At 46.2% G+C, this 18,729-nt stretch overlaps 1 protein-coding gene across 2 annotated transcripts in view; it reads right to left on the bottom strand.

The window, feature by feature from the left end:
- The window catches only part of ANO9 (anoctamin 9), a 769,113-nt gene that overhangs the window by 520,471 nt on the left and 229,913 nt on the right, over positions 1–18,729 (bottom strand). For both annotated transcript variants that reach the window (XM_078682729.1, XM_078682726.1), the window contains exon 7: positions 6,232–6,352. In XM_078682729.1, coding sequence (XP_078538855.1) covers positions 6,232–6,270 — 39 coding nt within the window. In that variant the 5' untranslated portion in view covers positions 6,271–6,352. The remainder of the gene's footprint in view (positions 1–6,231; positions 6,353–18,729) is intronic.

Below are 18,729 nucleotides of genomic sequence, written 5' to 3' on the forward strand. Positions count from 1 at the left end.
GCTTTTTCTCTCGAACCGTCCATCAGATGTCGTTTTTTCAGCGCCGAGCCCGGTGCTGAGGTTGATGGACGCTCTGACTTGCCTTTGGAGGGAGTTCTGGGTCTCTTTGAACTCTTCCTCTCTGCAGATCTTCCTCTCATGGATCTCTGGGCCAGACCATAGAGCCTGTTCCTCTCTCTGTCTTTAAGTGTTCTGTCAGACAGCTTTTTACAATGAGAACAGCCTTTAGGATCATGATCCTCTGGCAAGCATAAAATACAGACCTCATGAGAGTCCGTTTTTGCCTTCTTGTGGCCACAAGAAGGGCAATCATCAAATAATGAGGGCATCCTGACAGGAAAACCTCACAAAAAATTGACTGCTAAGCAGTTATTTACTTGACTATGATGTGAAAAGTCAAAAGTAAATCAAAAAATTGTTCTTTTGAAGATTTTCTGACTGGAAAAGGCAGAAAAGTGTGGAGCTGAGTATCCAGGGTCCTTCCTGAAGGAGCCGGAAAGAACAACTGACCTAACTGTAACCCCTGAGGCATGATGGGAAGCTAGGGGCAGAGGTGCCTTAAAGGCACAGCGTCAGTTTTAGTGCATTCAGCTACAGGTTAGCTTTTCAGTCTTTTTAGACTGGGATTTTGCAATGCAGCCTGGGAGCTGTATATGCTTACAGTGTGTTATGAGAATTTCTACTGTTTTCTGAGCATTAAAACAGTTTCTAAACAAGCATTGGTGTTGTTTCTCATGTTTCTAATACAGAATTCACTGTATTGTGGAAATTCTTCACTGCATATTACAGCTCTATTGTTTATTTGGCTGCAATTGCTTATTTTTATATATATATATATTTATATATATGTCTATAATATATGTGGGGCACATATAATATATTGTTTCCGGGGTCCCGCGCATGGGCGGGAATATTCTAATGCTTATGACTATTGATGAGGATCCCCTGGAAGAGAACACCCCAAATCAACTGCTGCACTAGTGTTTCACGGGGGAATGTGTTGTAGCATGCAGTGATATCCCTACCGGCAGCTTCCAGCAACATCTGGCAATCACAAGACTTCTTGCTTCACAGCACGGATTCCCTCATAATACATCCACTAACGCCTGCTTCTCTCGCCATCCATAAAGTTTCGCTAGAGGGAACCAACCTCTTGTTATTAATGAAGAGGATTTCTAAATGTTACAGCAACATATTTTTTCCAGATGCAGGCTATTTTTTATACATATTCATCCTCCAGCGACAACAATTCCCATTAACCATATCAGGATCAGACATGGTTTCAGATGTCAGCTTCCAGAATATCACAGGCCGTGATCAGAAAAGAGTTCTGAGACCTTTACTAATAGAAGTTCCATACTTCAGGTGGGTGTAGTACTCAGGTCTCACCATCAGTCAACTCAGAAGAAACAAAGGATTTGAGGAGCACAAGTACACACTTTGATGTGCTTCAGTGAACTTGCCTTGGTTTCGCCTCCCGAACATACCTTGTTGGCCCTGTGGAATTCCAAGGGGGGCATTAACGTTATCGATGGTATGTCCAACAGGAAGGGACCAAGGAACTAAACCATATCATCAAACTTTTTATTTTACGGGACACATGACACTCTGATGCTACCCTGTGTGATTTCTGCTTTCCATATCCATGGTCCTCTTGTGCAACATCCATAGTTCCTATTCCCAATTCAGCAAGAGGCCTGTTTCGGTTGGTTCTTGGCTGCAGCAATGCATCGTTCTGTAGATTCAAGCGTAGCCTGTCACCTTCATTTTGGTAGTATCTTCAGCCATGCTCCATGCACAGCACAATGGGGACCTTAATTAACACGAGTTCTCACAGTATTGTGTCTAGTGCTGTCTCTGTCATGATGGGGGACCCCTTAGTAACACAACTATCAAGTCTCTACGATCAAAGGAAGCCCACACGTGCCATAGACTGATGCGACGATTGCAACCAGCACCTTACAAGTAGTGTGATGCACTGTCTTCGAAAAGGGCATGGAGCACACTCCATGCGATTCCAGTTGAGCCAATATCTACAGACCTTGCTCTGGGTGGAGCCTCGTGATACAGCTGCAGCGTCGCACAGCTTTCCCACAATTTAGCTGCCGGTGGAGGGTTAATGCACTCCCATTAGGCCGGTCACAAAGACGGGTGAACGGCAAGGAGTATGGGAGCTGCAAACAACAGTGGCCAAGCCCACTTTCATGCCTTACTTTTAAATTGCAATCCCTCCAGGATCACCCATCTGGAGCAAATTTTTCATCTGCTGAATTCCTGTATCCACTCTCTAAAGTCCAGATACCGTTGTAAGGTAGAAGCCACAGAATGGGATTGTTATAGTTAGGCAGAAAGGCTTGCACCATGATTCTCTCCTTGAGAGGGAAAACTCAATAGTTTGATCACAATATCTCTTGGGCAGCCATTATTGCCTCCTTGTATTCAAGCAAGTCTGTGGGCATGTTCTATCCCAATGGGAACTCAGGTGCCTCCTTCAGGATACCTAGAAAAAGCTCCGACATGCAGCCCAGCATGTTGTCACCTTCTCTCTCTTTCTTAATGGGTCGATTTTGTTTTTTCTAAATATCCATGTTTTGACATCAGTCATTTAGGTTCTGATTCCAACTTCCAAGTGGCAAATGGAGGTGAGGGCAAGCTGATCTTCTTCAACAGAAGTACACAGTTGACTCTCCACCGGCTTTGGTTTTGTATATAAGGTCTACAGATCCACTTTAATCTCTGCAATGGCCTTGCTGCTATCTGCCCTCAATTTATCCAAATTGTCCGTTAGTGATTTCTCAAGGTCCAGTTGCAGTTCTAGAGGTCCTGCCACCTTAGCTGCCATTTGGTCATATCTGGAAGTTGGGGTTGTGGGGGGTGGAAATATGTATCTGAGAGGTTTTGCAGTGTTCTTGGAACATGGGCTCAGCCTCCCAGCATGAGTCCATGCATATGCTGGGCACTGACCACTGATTGCCGTCTCTCCTTGCAGGACAGTACTGATTCATTCTAATCCCCTTCACTCTAATCCTCCTCCTAAGGATAGGAGTCACTGACGAAGAGTCCTAGGTCCCGTCTTCTCATGGACTGTGAGCAATGCCACCCCCTGTATCTGCCCCATGGACAGCTGTTTGTCACTTTCCAGCTTACCACAATGACAGCCCCCCCCCCCCCAAGGGTGGCCCCTTTAAGCTTGTCATCAACACTCTATCCAATAGTAATCAACAAAGCCAGGGCTGGAGGTTCTGCTCTGATGGCTCTGTACTGTGAATTAGCTCACACCACTCCACCATGTGGGCCAGTGTGGTATTTGCCAAAGGCAAAATCAGGCCGGTGTACTGACACCATTTGTGCCCCTCTGCCACAACTCACCACAGGCTCTATAGTCTTAAGTTGTGTTCACTCTGGGCCCCACTCCTGGCCCACCCTCTCCTCTCACGAGGATCCAGCTCAAGAGTTACCCTCCCCCTCTTCACTGCATTCTTGTTCCTCCGCTGGCACACAGCACCATTTTGCCCAGTTGCAACACTAGCCATTTTGTCACTTTGTCCTCCTTCCATTGACAGTGTCTATTAGCAGGGCTCTCTACAGGCCCCACCCATTGCCATCTCCCTACCTCTGGGCCAATCCTCCTGTGGGATATTCCTTTGGGGCGCTTGCTGGCCACATCCATTCTGCTCCATCCTAGTGCCTTTCCTCTGCGCTATGCCCTTTGTGCCATAGTGTGAACAAATCACAGTACTCTGAGCAAGCCCCTTAAGTTGTTGGCTGGCAAATTGCTCGGGATTACATCAGTTAACCCTCCATCTGCCTGCTCTGCTCGGGTCTGGGCGGGGAGCCACTTAAGCTCAGTTCATCCTTGCCACCATCTTTGGCACAGATGAGGCTCAATGCATAGTTGTACAACACTAATATGCGCAATAAAACTTTATTAAAAATAATAACACAGCCTGAATATTATATTTTGAGAGACTGGTACATGTACTCTCCTCTAGACTACTCTCCAAGAATAAGCACTTGCTCTTCTCTGTAGAAGTCAAAATCCAAAGAAGAGCAACATAACAATTCAGTAAGCTTGCAGAGAACCTGGTTCATGTGTATCCAAGAAAAATGGTGAATGATAGTCATCGCAAGAATTGCCCTTACATCATACAGACCCAAGAATACTGGATTGACATCTAGTCTCCCATTAACCAAAATACTTTCTAGAAAGACACAGTTTTTGAACAAAGAGGGGAAAAAAGCTACCTGTTTGCAATCCGCCCGACAATGTATGCTGTTGAACAGCTTTACTAGATAAGGACATACGTCAGAGGCTCGAGAATGTTGTCTGAACAGAGGCAAATAGGAGAATAAGCTGTAACCAATAAAGGCTGTCTCAAGGACTTTTGTTGCCCTATGCAAGGTAAAACGTTTGTTCCACCCCACCTCCAAACTTTTTGTGTGCACCCAAATAGACCACTTATACAGCAAGGCAGGGCTAAATGTAAGTGGTACCTCTGGTTGCGTTACTCAAGGGGGTCCATAAGCAGGGAGGACCTGACCTGGCAGTTCAGGCTGGACTGTTCCTATTGAAGCAGGGTCAAGAGTGATTTGCATAAGGCTGGATCTAAACTTAGGTGGCATGATTGCCAAAAAAACAATAGTTTGAAATGCTACCCAGAGCAATTTCCATTGGTTAGACGTATTGCAAGGATTCCTCCTACCATCTTTTGTGTGTCTGACGTACTGCCCTAAGTGGCAAGGGTATGCCCATATATGGGTCCCAGGCTCACTGTACGACTGGAACCAAGCTACACCCAATGAACAAACAATCACAGTGACAATGGTATTGGGTTGCTTGTCTTCTGGTTCCGGTGGGACCTGATTGGGAAATTCAGGGTAAACTGTTTCTCAGAATCAGGATCAAGACTGATCTGCACAAGGCTGGCTCCAAACGGAGGTGGCATGATGGCCAAAAGAACAGTGGGTTGAAATTCTACCCCGAGCGACTGCCAGGGTTTAGACTTATTGCAAGCATTCCTCAAATTACGTTTTATGGTACATAAGCAAATGCCACTGAGGACTATGTATAGAACTAGCAGCCCGCCCCAGCGTTGCCTGGGGCAGAAAGGGGCTGGGGGCAGTACACCCGCTCCCGCCCCGACCCCCTCCCGTCCCGACTCCCTCCCGCCCCCACTCCTCCCGCCTGTCCCTCTGTGCACACCTGCTCCCGCCGCCCGCCCGCCGGCCCGCTCGCCTCCCACCTGCCCGCCTCCCACCTCGATTTCAATAAATTCCCTGAGCTGCGATCTTCACTTTACCGCCGCTCCTCTTCGCCATGACGTGCCCGCGCTCCTCACTTCACACCGCAGCTCCATGTCTCTCCTCCTCATCATCACGCACGTCCTCATCAAGCACGTCGCGGCCAGCGCTACATCACGGCCAGAGCAGCGTCGCGGCCCGCGCTACTTCCAGGGCACTACTTTTTTTTAAAAGTTATATTTTTTAATGTACGTTTTTTTTATTTTTTATAGCCTATGTCCATCTGCACACCCTGACAATTTCTACAATGTATCAGGTGTGTGGATTGGCGCTGTGGTTCCGGAGTTTACCTGGCTCAAAGGTGCTTGTTCTCTCTTTATAATAGTAGTATAGATTGGCTCTGCAGTAGAGGATGATTTCAGTGGCAAGGAAGTGACAAGAATACAAGTCATTATGTGAAACCTGCCAGTTCAGCTCAGACTGGTCAGATTCCCAGATGAAATTAACATCAACATAGAAAGCAATATGAAGAAAAACAGTGAGTTTATGTATTATGAGAGAAGATGCTAAACATTATTGGGGGAGGCAACAAAAAGTAAACATGGTAAAGGCATACAAATAAAACTTACTATAGTAAACACAATAAATGTCCCTTTGTTTCCCGAAGAAAGACAAGATGATTAATGCACAAGCTTATGAAATGGTTGGTATTAGCCAAAGAGAGTGTGGGACCCACACTGTGCAGGACTGCAAACATCATTAGAGTAAGTAGCAAGCCATTACAAGACATGCAGCCAACATCTGTTATTCCATAACAAAGACACCATTGACCATGTGAATTAAACTTTGCTTCACATGCACAGAAGACCAGACTTAATGGGTCAACAAGGCATCAACAAGAACATCGCTGAGTCCATTAAGAAGTCCTATCATACATGTAAACGTTACCGAAACATAAAAAAGATAGTTCCATATTCTAGCCCTACTCACTTTCAGGAAGCCTTTGATATGGAAACTTGGTTTCATCATCTTGGCTTCGGGTGCTTTCCTCGATTCCTTCCACCATATCGGACATTATGGAATGGTCTTTATTTTACATACGGAAGGTAGCCTTTTAGAACAAACAAGGGTAATACAACTGTTATTAAATATTTGTGTCTGACAGAGAAGCATCCTACATACCACCCCCTGAAAATCTTTGATACCTAAACATACTCTTCTGAGGTGCCCAGACAAGGTCTGCTCTTGGTGGTTGTCAATGGTAATTTTCTAGAGCTACGACAGTCACATGATTAGTGGGAACAACTGTCTTGGGAAGTTTTCAGGTGCAACAATGACAGACTATTGGACTGCAAACCAACAAATAAAAAGCACCATCAGGAGAAACGTTGGTTATTGGTGTGCCGTATGAAAAGAAATGTATACATTACATTGGTTCATAACAATTTCGGGAGTGTTAAGGGAAGTCGAGTTAAGTTGGGATTAACTGATTAAGCAACTTGCTACTCAAAGTTCAAAGAATCTTTATGCGGCAAATCGTGGCCATAAAAGACACATATCATTGCAATACACTCGAAGACTTGTTACTCAGAAAGAAGCAGCGCCACTGCATGCCCTTGAAGAGTGTCGGTGATACTTTTAAAAAAATGTTTTATTTGTTTATTGGGATTTTACATTTCATGGTACATAGTTATGCATCATCATTAACACATGTTGACAGGCGAGTGCAGGCATTTAGATGGTTCTATTGCAGTGTGGATCGACAATCCGAGTGTAGGTGACACATGTTGCTAGATTTTCACATGTAATTGAAGAAATCATAAGATAGTTGAGTCAAATCTGTGGAATGTGCACCGCATTTCCACATTGGGATGAGAATTGTCAGAAACGTAATCATACTTTTAAGAGCTGGCTTAAGATCTGTACTGGAAGTCATTGTAGAGAGCAGCCAATGGTAACTATACCACATTCCCCTTTTTGAGACAAATACCTCAGGACAGAACAAATTTTAATCCCTTTGAGTTAAGGTGTGCCAGAAGAGTATGTGAACTAATGGCGTTCAAGAAACAGGGTTGTGTGAGGTCTATTAAACAAAAACACGTTTATTTAGCACAGACTGTTCTGCTGCTCAGAAAGCGCCACTGTTGACTGTCTGAAATGCCATAGGATATGCAAGAAATTTGGTCAAGGCAACTTACAGCGGAAAATGTGCAATGGCCGACCTGCACAAGAGCACTCATAGGGGCTGATTACGATGGAGGACCGCCGGCCCGGAGGATGCGGAAAATCCTCTGCGGACCCACCAAAGACCCACCGCCAAATTAGGATGGCTGGTGGGTCTTGGTTTCAGTCCGCCGCTTTTCCGCCGCGGTCGGCTTACAACCGCGGCGGAAAAGCTCTAACATGTCTGGCGGTGTCTATCAGACACCGCCAGGCATATTAGGATGTCTGGAGTACTATGCCTTTCCACGGCGGCTTTTCCGCCGAGGAAAGGCATACGGACTTTTGTTTGGGGGCCCGTTGCGGGCCCCCAGGGGTGAAGGGGAGGTGGGGGTGCACATGGGGGGTACCCCTGGTACCCCCCTGCATTTGTATGCAGAAATCGGCAGGCACCACGCGGTGCCTGCCGCTTTCTGCATACAAATGCAATGTATGCATTTGTAACACTGCGGTGGGTGCAGCTTGAAGCCGCACCCGCCTCAATGTTACAAATAGAGGATGTGACCGCCAGGGTGGCGGTCACATCCTAATTGCACAGGAGGGAACTCCGCATGCCCATGCGGAGGATCCCTCCTCCTCGGTGATCGCGGACGGACTCAAGTCCGTCCGCGATCATAATGGGCCCACTAGTCTGTGGGTCAGAACGCTCTGCCAACGGTCCCAGCATACTGGAGGTAGTCCAGGCTGACTCGCACACCACAAGGAGATGTGCTCATGAGATGATACACTAACACCATTCCATGCAAATACGCTAAAGCCTGAGTCATGAGTGGGATGAGACAACGCTGTTTGTCAGGGGAGAATCTAAAGACATGGGAAAACCAAGCCATAGCTTCAATTCGCGGGCGTGCCGTTTAACAGACCGTTTATCCGACTCCTATAGAGAGGATACATTTGTCTCCTGCACCTTTAGCAAACCAAACTACCAAGCTTAGGTAACTATATTATGTGCTTTATGTGTGTGTGTATACATAGCATATGTCTGTCAATGACTTGGCCTGTGAGAGATTGGAAAGATGCTCTGATATCTTGAGTAATAACCCAGCGCTTGACAAACTGTGTATTCGTACTATGGGTATGGTTCACTATCCTACCATAAAAGGCAATATTACAAGCTTCGAGGGTCGGAACTTGGTGCGATGTAACCCTAGGGCAGTTCCAAGCCAATTGGCTTCTCTCTAGACTTCAGACGACTGCATCTGATTAATGAATCAAACGTGAACTCTTTTCTAGACCAATGAGTCCCGCGCACCATGGCGACACCAGAGGAAGTTGGCACCCTGCCGCCAAGGCGAGCTCGGCGTCCCCCCCACCCCATCCCTAGCGGGATCGTGGAGCCCCGATCGGGAGCCAAGCAGATGTGAGTCAGCGCGGACTGACCTAGCGCAAGCGAGCGAGGACGACCCCACCCCCGTGGAGACTCTCGTGGGAACGAGGATCACTCGTTTTCGTTTTGTTTCAGCCGGATGCCCTTTCCGCCACCCCCCCCCCCCCCAATAAAGGATCCGCGAGAACAGTCTGCCCCCAACTGCCCGCTTCTACACAGGCAAGCTGGGCAATCAGAGAGTCCCCGGTGTGCTCTGCTTGTGTGATCGGACAACTTCAACGCAACACTGCCTTAAAGCGCCTGATTTGAACAATATCAGTGCAGCCTGACGACCATGATGACCACAATGTTCCTGAAGGTATCTGCACGCAAAATTATTATGTTGAACAATCATGACGGATTCCTATAGTGGTAGCTGCATGCAAAATTATTTTTGCGGACACAGCGGTCTCTGCACTTTCCACTATCTAAAATGGCGGGGGCCATAAACAGGAGCCATAAATCGCCTCCACTGCCCACTAGATGACAATGAGGCTACATACCAATGCGTTCAGGGGTCACCAAAACAGAGATAAGTCTCTCTCCTCACCACCAAGCATCACAGAAGCTGTACTCTCTCCTCCCCACCAAGCAACATAGAAGATGGACTAACTCGACTTGCCCCAGAGTAGAAAGGGAAACAAAGCTCTCTAAACCACATCAACAACAGACAAAGGACTACTACTCTTGTCTATCCTTATGGTACTCTGGCGGCCATCTTTAACTAGTCCTCCACTTTGGTGGCCATCTTAGACTAGTCATCCTCATCAACTGCCCACACCTAAGACTATCTTCAACTTTTCTTTTCTTTTTAGGCTTACACCCCTGTAACCTCAACCACTCACACCCCCCCTCTTCTACCTACTCCTCTCCTATCATGGATCGCATGGGCAAGCACACATACAAAATTAACTACCCACCCGAGTTATCCCAAAAAAACGCCAAACGCTTCAAACACAACTTCCTGAAGGCCCACCCTGAAACCCCGTTTGTGGACACCTACTTCTCACTGATCAATGGTGCCACGAGCACTGATATCATTCTCTACACTCTACGAAGAGCACAGTGGAGGAAAGCGCTCCTTTCCATTCTCACTATCTCCACCACCAGAAAATCCGCCCATGGCCTAACACTTACTATCACACCATCCCACGTTTTCCCAGGCAGAGCCACCATCACCATCTACAACAACGGGACCATCCTATTCCAATCCACTGATAGGAACCTGGACCTGCTTGACAACCTGTTCCCCACCTTCTTAGAACACATCTCCAACCGGCGGACCTCTCTTCCTACCTTTTCAAGCTACACAACCCCCCCCCACTTCCACTTCCAATCTTCAATCTAACTTGCCTAACCTATCACAACAGCTGAACGACACACACCTCTCCCATCCCCCCAACGCTATAGTCAGTCACCCACCCGATGTAACCTCTCCACACCTCTCACCCACGTGCGAAGACTTCTCCCCCTCATACACCCCCAGCGCTGTAGTCAGTCACCCACCCGATATAACCTCTCCACACCCCTCTTCCAATGGCGGAGATTATTCCCCTTCATACATCCTCCATACCCCCACCCTCCCTACCCCCCACCTCTCACCTACTATGAATCTCGCAGAACACTCCATCGACCGGAACTTATCTCCCCCGCCCCACGGCAGGTTCATCTCCCCTCCCACTCTCACTCCCCACTACCCCACTCCCCCAACCGGTCTCACAGAACACACCACCTCCCCTACCTCAACCCCTCCTCCTCGCTCCCCCCCATTCCCAGCCCCCACTACCCTCCTCTCACCCCCACCGTCTACAGCCTCCCCATCCCTCAATTCACCTGCGCCGCCCCCCACCAGCACTCTCACCTATGCCTCCAACCTCCCCCCTTCCCCATCCACATCCCCCACGCACAATCTCTCTCACCCTTCGAATGGCACCCCACTCACTATTACCGCAGAGCCCTGCACCAACGCTAGCACATCCCCCCCCCTAACCAGTTCCCTCTCCAGCTCCCCCATCAACCACTCGCCCTCGGCTCCCATCCCCTACACCATCCCCAATCCACCTCTGGACATGATTATATCCACCCTCTTACAAGTCAAAGAAGATCTCCACACCATCAAAGATCTTCTTATCACACACACCAGACAACCCCTACCTACCACCGGCTCCTCACCCAACAAGTTCCCCATCCTCCCCACATACCCTCTCAAGCCATACTCCTCGCGTTGGCCCTCTATCCCCGCTCGCAATCACACCCACCGCCCCCGACGCGCCCTCAACTCCCTTTCAGACCACGACTTATACACCCTCCTTCGCTCATTTGGCCCTGGTCCCTTAAAACACACATCCACTACACACCTCCCCATTTCCACAATTCTCACAAATCCCCTTAGGCCCCCCACTCTAAGCAACAGAAGTTCCGTCCCCAATAATCTCAGAAAAGTCCCCCTCTCTCTAGAACACTCGACCACCCTTCTCACCCCCAGACTCAAATGCATCCTACTCAACTGTAGATCGGCCCAGAGACACTCCTCCGACATCGCGGATCTCATCATAACAATGGATCTCAACCTAGCCATTCTGACTGAAACGTGGCTACTGAAACTTCTACGCCTATAATGGACATACTAGTCCCCCCCAACTACCACATCATTAGACTCGACAGGACCGGCAAGTTGGGCGGTGGAATCGCATGCATTTTTAGGAGCAACCTCTCTGTCACCAAAGTCACCTCCCCCTCCCTCACTTCCTGTGAACTCTTCTGCCTTGATATCTCCAGCGAGAGCAAACCTGTATGCTCTTTACATGTCATCTACCACCCGCCCGGGGACAACCTCACCTTCACCCAACAACTCATGGACACGATCTCATCCAATGCCGGTCGGCAGATCACTCAAATTTACCTGGGTGACTTCAATCTCCACTGGAACGATCAGAAAGACGCAGTGGTGAATAGTCTCAAATCCTTCCTCAATGCGCTTGACCTCACCCAAATCTGCAACAGCCCGACACATGACAAAGGCTCGATCCTCGACCTTATCATCGCCAAAGAGGACTCTACCCAATTGGGGTCGATCCAACCCTGTGACTGGTCAGACCACCACATTATCACTTTCTTCATCAACGAAAAAGTTAAACCTAACACGGCTCAACCCACCAAATCCAAGATCTGGAAAAGGGACATGAAGAATCTCAACCCTAACTCCCTGCCTTCTCTCACTTGCAGTCTCCTCCTTCCCCCTGCGGGCGCCCCTGATGTTCAATCACTGACTGACCTTTACCTCGATTCTATGAACTCAATAATCAACTAAGCTGCCCCCCTGCAACTGAAGAGAGTCTCCACCAAGAATTCGAACCCTTGGTATGATGGCAGACTCAATGAAGACAGACGTGCTATGCGAATGGCAGAGCGCACCTGGAGATCTGACCCCTCAGCACTGCACCTTAAAATGCTGAAGAACAAGAAAAATGCCTACTTTAGGAAAATCAAGCGTTCGAAATCTGACTTCTTTAGCCTCCAGCTGGACCAAGCAAAGAACCGACCAAGAAAACTGTTCGAACTAGTCAAAACTCAAACCAAGATGCAACCTTTACAATCAAACAGCACAACAAGCGATATTCCACACTGTGAAGACTTTTCTGCTTTCTTTAAGCTAAAGACCGACAACATAAGAAGTGATCTCCTCAATGATGTAAACCGATACTCCAGCCCCATCAGCATGACTACCACTCACCCTAAAAACAACGCATCATGGACGTCATTCGACACCTACACTGAAGAAGCAATTCACAAACTGCTCGGCACCTTGAAGCCCTCTAATCACTTCACAGACCCCCTACCGGCTAATGCTGTGAAAGACTTCACCCCCCTGCTCCTCCCACTCTGGACCAAAATCATTAACAGCTCCCTTCAACAAGGACTCATCCCAGGCTCCCTCAAGGTGGGGCAAGTCACACCTATACTCAAGAAACCTACAGCTGACCCGGCTGACCTAAACAATTATCGCCCTATCACCAATATCCCCACCTTGGCCAAACTACTGGAAAAATGTGTACAATTCCAACTGACAAAACACATTGATCAGTTTGACCTCCTCAACCCTCATCAATCAGGCTTCAGAGCGAAACACAGCACGGAAACGGCTATGACGCACATAATTGATGACGCCCTCCAAATCCTTGATCGCAACGATTCCTGTCTCCTCATCCTTCTTGACCTCTCCTCAGCTTTTGATAATGTCAAACATGAGAACCTACTGGAGCTGCTAAATACCAGAATGGGTTTATCCGGGACTGTTCTCAAATGGTTCACTTCCTTCCTACATAACCGGTCTCAGAAGTTCAAGATCAACAACGTGCTGTCCTCACCTCTGCCTGTATCTTTAGGCGTCCCACAAGGATCCTCCCTATCCCCCACATTGTTCAACCTCGTCATGGAACCACTCACCACCTTGCTTCAAGCATCTAATGTACACTTCCATATGTACGCCGATGACACTCAACTTTATCTCAAGCTACAATCCCTGGAAGACATCAAGCTTCTGAACTCCACACTCAGAGACACCCAATCATGGTTGGCCGATAATCACCTCAAACTAAATGCTCTGAAAACTGAATTCCTTCTGATCTCACCTCCCACGAAAATTGCCATCACCCAAACCTGGCTCAATCACCTAACTGCGCTCAATGTCCAACCCACCATCGTGGAATCTGCGAAATCCTTAGGTATCACACTTGACGCCAAGCTCAACATGCAGCAGCACATTAGCAAAGCAACTAAAGGAGCAAACTTCCAAATCAACACTCTGAGGAAACTTAAACCCTTCTTCTCAGCTAAGGACTTCCAAAATTCTGTACAAGCCCTAGTCATCCCTCGCATAGACAACGGAATTGTGGCCCTTAGCGGACTCCCCCTTTCAACAACCGCACCCCTAAGAGCCTTCTTGAACGCTGCCGCGAGACTCATCACTGGTTCAAGGAAACATTCGCATATATCCCCTGACTTAAAATCCCTGAACTGGCTGCCTTTTGAAGCCAGAATACAGCTGAAAATAGCCGTTATGACACACTCGGCTGTACACCACAAGTCACCCAGCTACCTCACTCAAAAGCTGACTATATCTGGAGGCTCGAGATCCAATAGAAGTGCAAAAAATCTACTCCTGAAACCTCGTAGATTCCGGAAGGAAAAAACATGCAAACGCTCCTTCTCAGGAATGGCTCCCAGGATCTGGAATCCCTCCTGAAACCAGGCTTATCTCCTCCACGGCACTTTTTAAGAAAGAGGTAAAAGCCATCCTTATGGCTAAGTTCACCTGAACTCTATTGTTGCTGGAACAGAGACTTTTGCACCGTTGCTGTAGTACTGGTTACCTGATTGTCTGTTGGTATTATATTTGTACAGGACTGATATCCTATTATGCTATTTCACTTACTACCGACTACTATATTGTACCCAATAGTTGGTCTAACCACCTTCTTGTTGCCCCTACCCCTTGTTTCCTGCAAGTTTTAAGTAAGAGGTAAAAGCCATCCTTATGGCCTAAGCTCACCTGATCTCTATTGTTGCTGGATCAAAGACTCTGCACCGTTTTGTATTATTAGTCACTTGATCGTTTACTGATATCATATCTGTACATTATTGCTATCCTATTATGCTACTATATTGTACCCAATAGTGTATTAATCACCCTCCTGTTGCCCCTACCCCTGTCGCTGTAAAGCGCTCTGTTATCTGCAAAGATCTTGTTCGCGCTGTATAAAACTTTGAATAAATAAAAAATAAATTAAAATAAATGATAAGCGGGGGCCAACTAAGCCGTCCTCAAACCGACACCTATCAATATTATTTCGGGACACGGGCATGTAGGGTTGCCTCCTGGCCAGTTTTACACTGCTTGGACCAGTATTTTAATGTGGGTAAACACCCATTACTCCGCAATTTTCATCCCGCATACCATCACTCCGCATACTTTCATTACGAAAGTACCATGACTCCGCAATGCCTTTATAACGTAAGGCATTACATCTTATATGCTTTTACCACGCATGTATTTACAACGAAATTAGTTGTAAATGCATGAATGGTAAAATCATATATTTTTTAAATTTAAGTTTAAGGTAAGTATATGGTTTTGGTGTCTAGTGGTATATGTTTTGGGGTACACAGGTATTTTAATTGGGGTACAGGGGTATGGGTTTAAGGTAAGTATATGGTTTTGGTTTTGGGGTATTTTAATAGGGGTATGGGTTTAAGGTAAGTATATGGTTTTGATTTTGGGGTGCAGTGGTATGGGGTTTGGGGTACAGGGGTATTTTTTTGGTTCAGGGCAGGTATGGGTTTTGGGGTACAGGGGTATTTTTAGGGTTCAGGGTAAGGTTTGGGTTTTGGGGCACAGGGGGGTACAGGGGTAATTTTAGGGTTCAGGGCTAGGTATGGGTTTTGGGGTACAGGGGTATTTTTAGGGTTCAGGGCAAGGTTTGGATTTTGGGGTACAGGGGTATTTTTAGGGTTCAGGGCTAGATATGGGTTTTGGGGTAGAGGGGTATTTTTAGGGTTCAGGGCTAGGTTTGGGTTTTGGGGTACAGGGGTATTTTTAGGGTTCAGGGCTAGATATGGGTTTTGGGGTACAGGGGTATTTTTAGGGTTCAGTGCTAGATATGGGTTTTGGGGTACATGGGTATTTTTAGGGTTCAGGGCTAGATATGGGTTTTGGGGTACAGGGGTATTTTTACGGTTCAGGGCTAGGTTTGGGTTTTGGGGTACAGGGGTATTTTTAGGGTTCAGGGCTAGATATGGGTTTTGGGGTACAGAGGTATTTTTAGGGTTGAGGGCTAGATATGGGTTTTGGGGTACAGGGGTATTTTTAGGGTTCAGGGCTAGATTTGGGGTTTGAGGTACAGGGGTATTTTTAGGGTTCAGGGCTAGATATGGGTTTTGCGGTACAGGGGTATTTTTAGGGTTCAGGGCAAGGTTTGAGTTTTGGGGTACAGGGGTATTTTTAGGGTTCAGGGCTAGATATGGGTTTTGGGGTCCAGGGGTATTTTTAGGGTTCAGGGCTAGGTTTGGGTTTTGGGATACAGGGGTATTTTTAGGGTTTAGGGCTAGATATGGGTTTTGGAGTACAGGGGTATTTTTAGGTTTTAGGGCTAGGTTTGGGTTTTGGAGTACAGGGGTATTTTTAGGGTTCTGGGCTAGGTATGGTTTTTGGGGTATAGGGTGTATTTTAAGGGTCAGGATGGGTTACTCTTTAAGGGTGCTGGGGTATTTTAAGGAGTAACGGTGGGTTATTATTATGGGGTGCAGGGGTATTTAAAGGGACCAGGGTGGGATTCTTTTTTAGGGTGTAAAGGGAAATAAAAAAAAAATATATATATATATATATATTTTAAATTATATATAGGTAATATTAATATATATATATATATATATATATACATATAAATACAATTAAAATAAAATGTTTTATTTTAACAAATAACGGCGCTGAAGAAGGCAGAGAAACGCCGAAATGCATTCGCCACAGCGGGTGTAATTGAACTTCTTTTTTCCATCTGTTCCTGATTAAAGGTGTCTCCAACGTCTCCCCTCAAGTTGGTCTTTTCTTTCGTCTTGGATGAAAGTGGATGCACATATATATATATATATATATATATATATATATATATATATATATATTATAAAGTACTTTTACAAAGTATATGACTTCACCACGCATGCCTTTGCGTTGTAATGGCATGCGTGGTAAAGGCATATGCGGAGTAAAAGTTTGAGGAATTATGGCTTTGCGGAGTAATTGTCCCGCGTTGTTAAAAATGCGGAGTGATGGTATGCGGGATGAAGGAATGCGGGATAACATCACATATTCTTTGCAGCTACCAATCAGCTCTTATTTCTTCGACAGATGGGACAGATCTGCCTACAGTCTGACAACACCTCCAGTACTATTTCAGATTTACGATCTTTTTCCATCCACTCCTCAACTGGAATAAATTGTTTTGACTACGGAGAATTTGATGGTATATCCTAGTGTTTGGAAGTTCTGTGTCTGAACACAACCAAGTTCTCAAATCAGTATTACATAGAATTGCAGATGTTGGTCTCACTTTGCGTAGGGAGAAATGCTCTTTCTTGGTGGAACAGATCGAATATTTGGGTCACAAGATCTCAGCACAAGGTATAAAACCCGAGTAGAATTTGGTAAGTGATATTGAGCTAGCTCCTGCACCCACGGATAAAGATCAGTTGAAAGCCTTTATGGGTCTCATAGAGTACTATTCCAAGTTTGTACAGTTCTTTTCAGACAAACCTTTATGTCTAAGACAATTGCTTAAAAAAGGTGCAACATTTGAGTGGGGTGAACAACATGCTACCTGTTTTAATAACATTAAGATCGAGATTTGTAAAGCGGATGTACTGGCACCTTTCGACGTGAAGCTCAAGTCTATTGTGATGGTCGATGCTAGTGCCACCAGTTTGGTGGTTGTAAAAAAAACGAGGTAGAGAACACTGTTGCATTTGCTTCAAGGACACTTACAAACTCTGAGCAAAATTATTCTGTGATAGAAAGGGAGGCACTAGCAGCAGCCTGGGGTGTAGAATACTTTTGCACCTATCTCTGGGGTACGAGGTTTACTGACCATAAGCTCTTGGTTAGATTTTCGTCTCCTGGAGGTGCAGGTAAGGGGTCCGCGAGGTTGGCTAGACTTGCAGCCAGGTTCCAGGAATACCAGTATGAAATCACACGCATTCAAGGGTGGATAAACCAAAAGGCAGATTGTCTTTCCAGGTTGTCTCTCAAATGGGAAACGGTTGATGGTCCTCTTATTACAGCATCTGGTAAAGAAGGTGCTGTTGCTTCAGTTCAAGATGTGGTGATGGTTTGTGTAGGGACATTTACATGTGAAGATTGGTGCAGAGAAATGGATGTTGATAATGTTTTCAAGGCTGTTATAGACTTAATGAAGATGGGTGCCAGGCGTGAAAGTTGTTTGCCTGTGATGGTAAGTCCTTTTGTCAACATTTTGGAGGAATTGTCTGTTTGTGGTTCAAATGTACTTATGCTTGGGGACAGGTTTGTTCCACTTTTTGGCTTAATATCTGAATTATTAGCTCTTTCTCACAAAGGACATTTGGGGCAGACTTTAACTCAACATAGTCTCAAAGCAAATTTTCAGTGGCCAGGAATTGATGAACAAGTAACTTCTTGGGTTGAGAATTGCATTATGTGCAGAGAAGGCGAGAAAAGACTCAAAGTAGGGTCTAAAACTGAGATGGGTCATATTAGAGACCCAGGCAAAGCCTGGCAGAGTATATGTTTAGACTTTATTAGTCCGATGGACGCACTTCCTTCTCGTGATAGGTTTGCCATTGTGGTCATTGATGTGTTTTCTGAGTGGTTGAGTGTAAAATTTGTTAGAGGTATTACCACAGAGAGCACTATTTCGTTTTTAAATTCTTTGTTTCATGAAGAGGGTTTCCCTTCCATCCTCATCACTGTCAATGGTACACAGTTAACTTCACTTGACAAGCAAACTTTTCTCACAAAGTGTTGAGCTGTGCATCAGCGCACTTCCGTGTACAACCCACAGGGGAATGGTCTTCGTGAGAGAGCCAATCGTGTTGTTAAAGGGATAATTCAAATGGCATGTGTCAGTGGTGGTGTTGCTCAGACCATGGTGGAGGAAATGGTTTGGGCTTATCGTACCACTAAGCTTAATCAATGTGACAAGTCTCCCTTCGAATTCATGCGGGGAAGACCTCCAGGTTCTATATTGGTCCCAGCTTGGATTAAGGGGTGGGTAACTAGAGGTGGAGAACCAAGTGGATCAAAGCTAATTGATACTGCTACTAGACTTCCTTGTTTTAGTAAGGGTGATGTAGTCAAGGTCAAATTAGGGAGG

This window comes from Lissotriton helveticus, chromosome 3_1, assembly GCF_964261635.1.
Source record: "Lissotriton helveticus chromosome 3_1, aLisHel1.1, whole genome shotgun sequence".
NCBI lineage: Eukaryota > Metazoa > Chordata > Amphibia > Caudata > Salamandridae > Lissotriton > Lissotriton helveticus.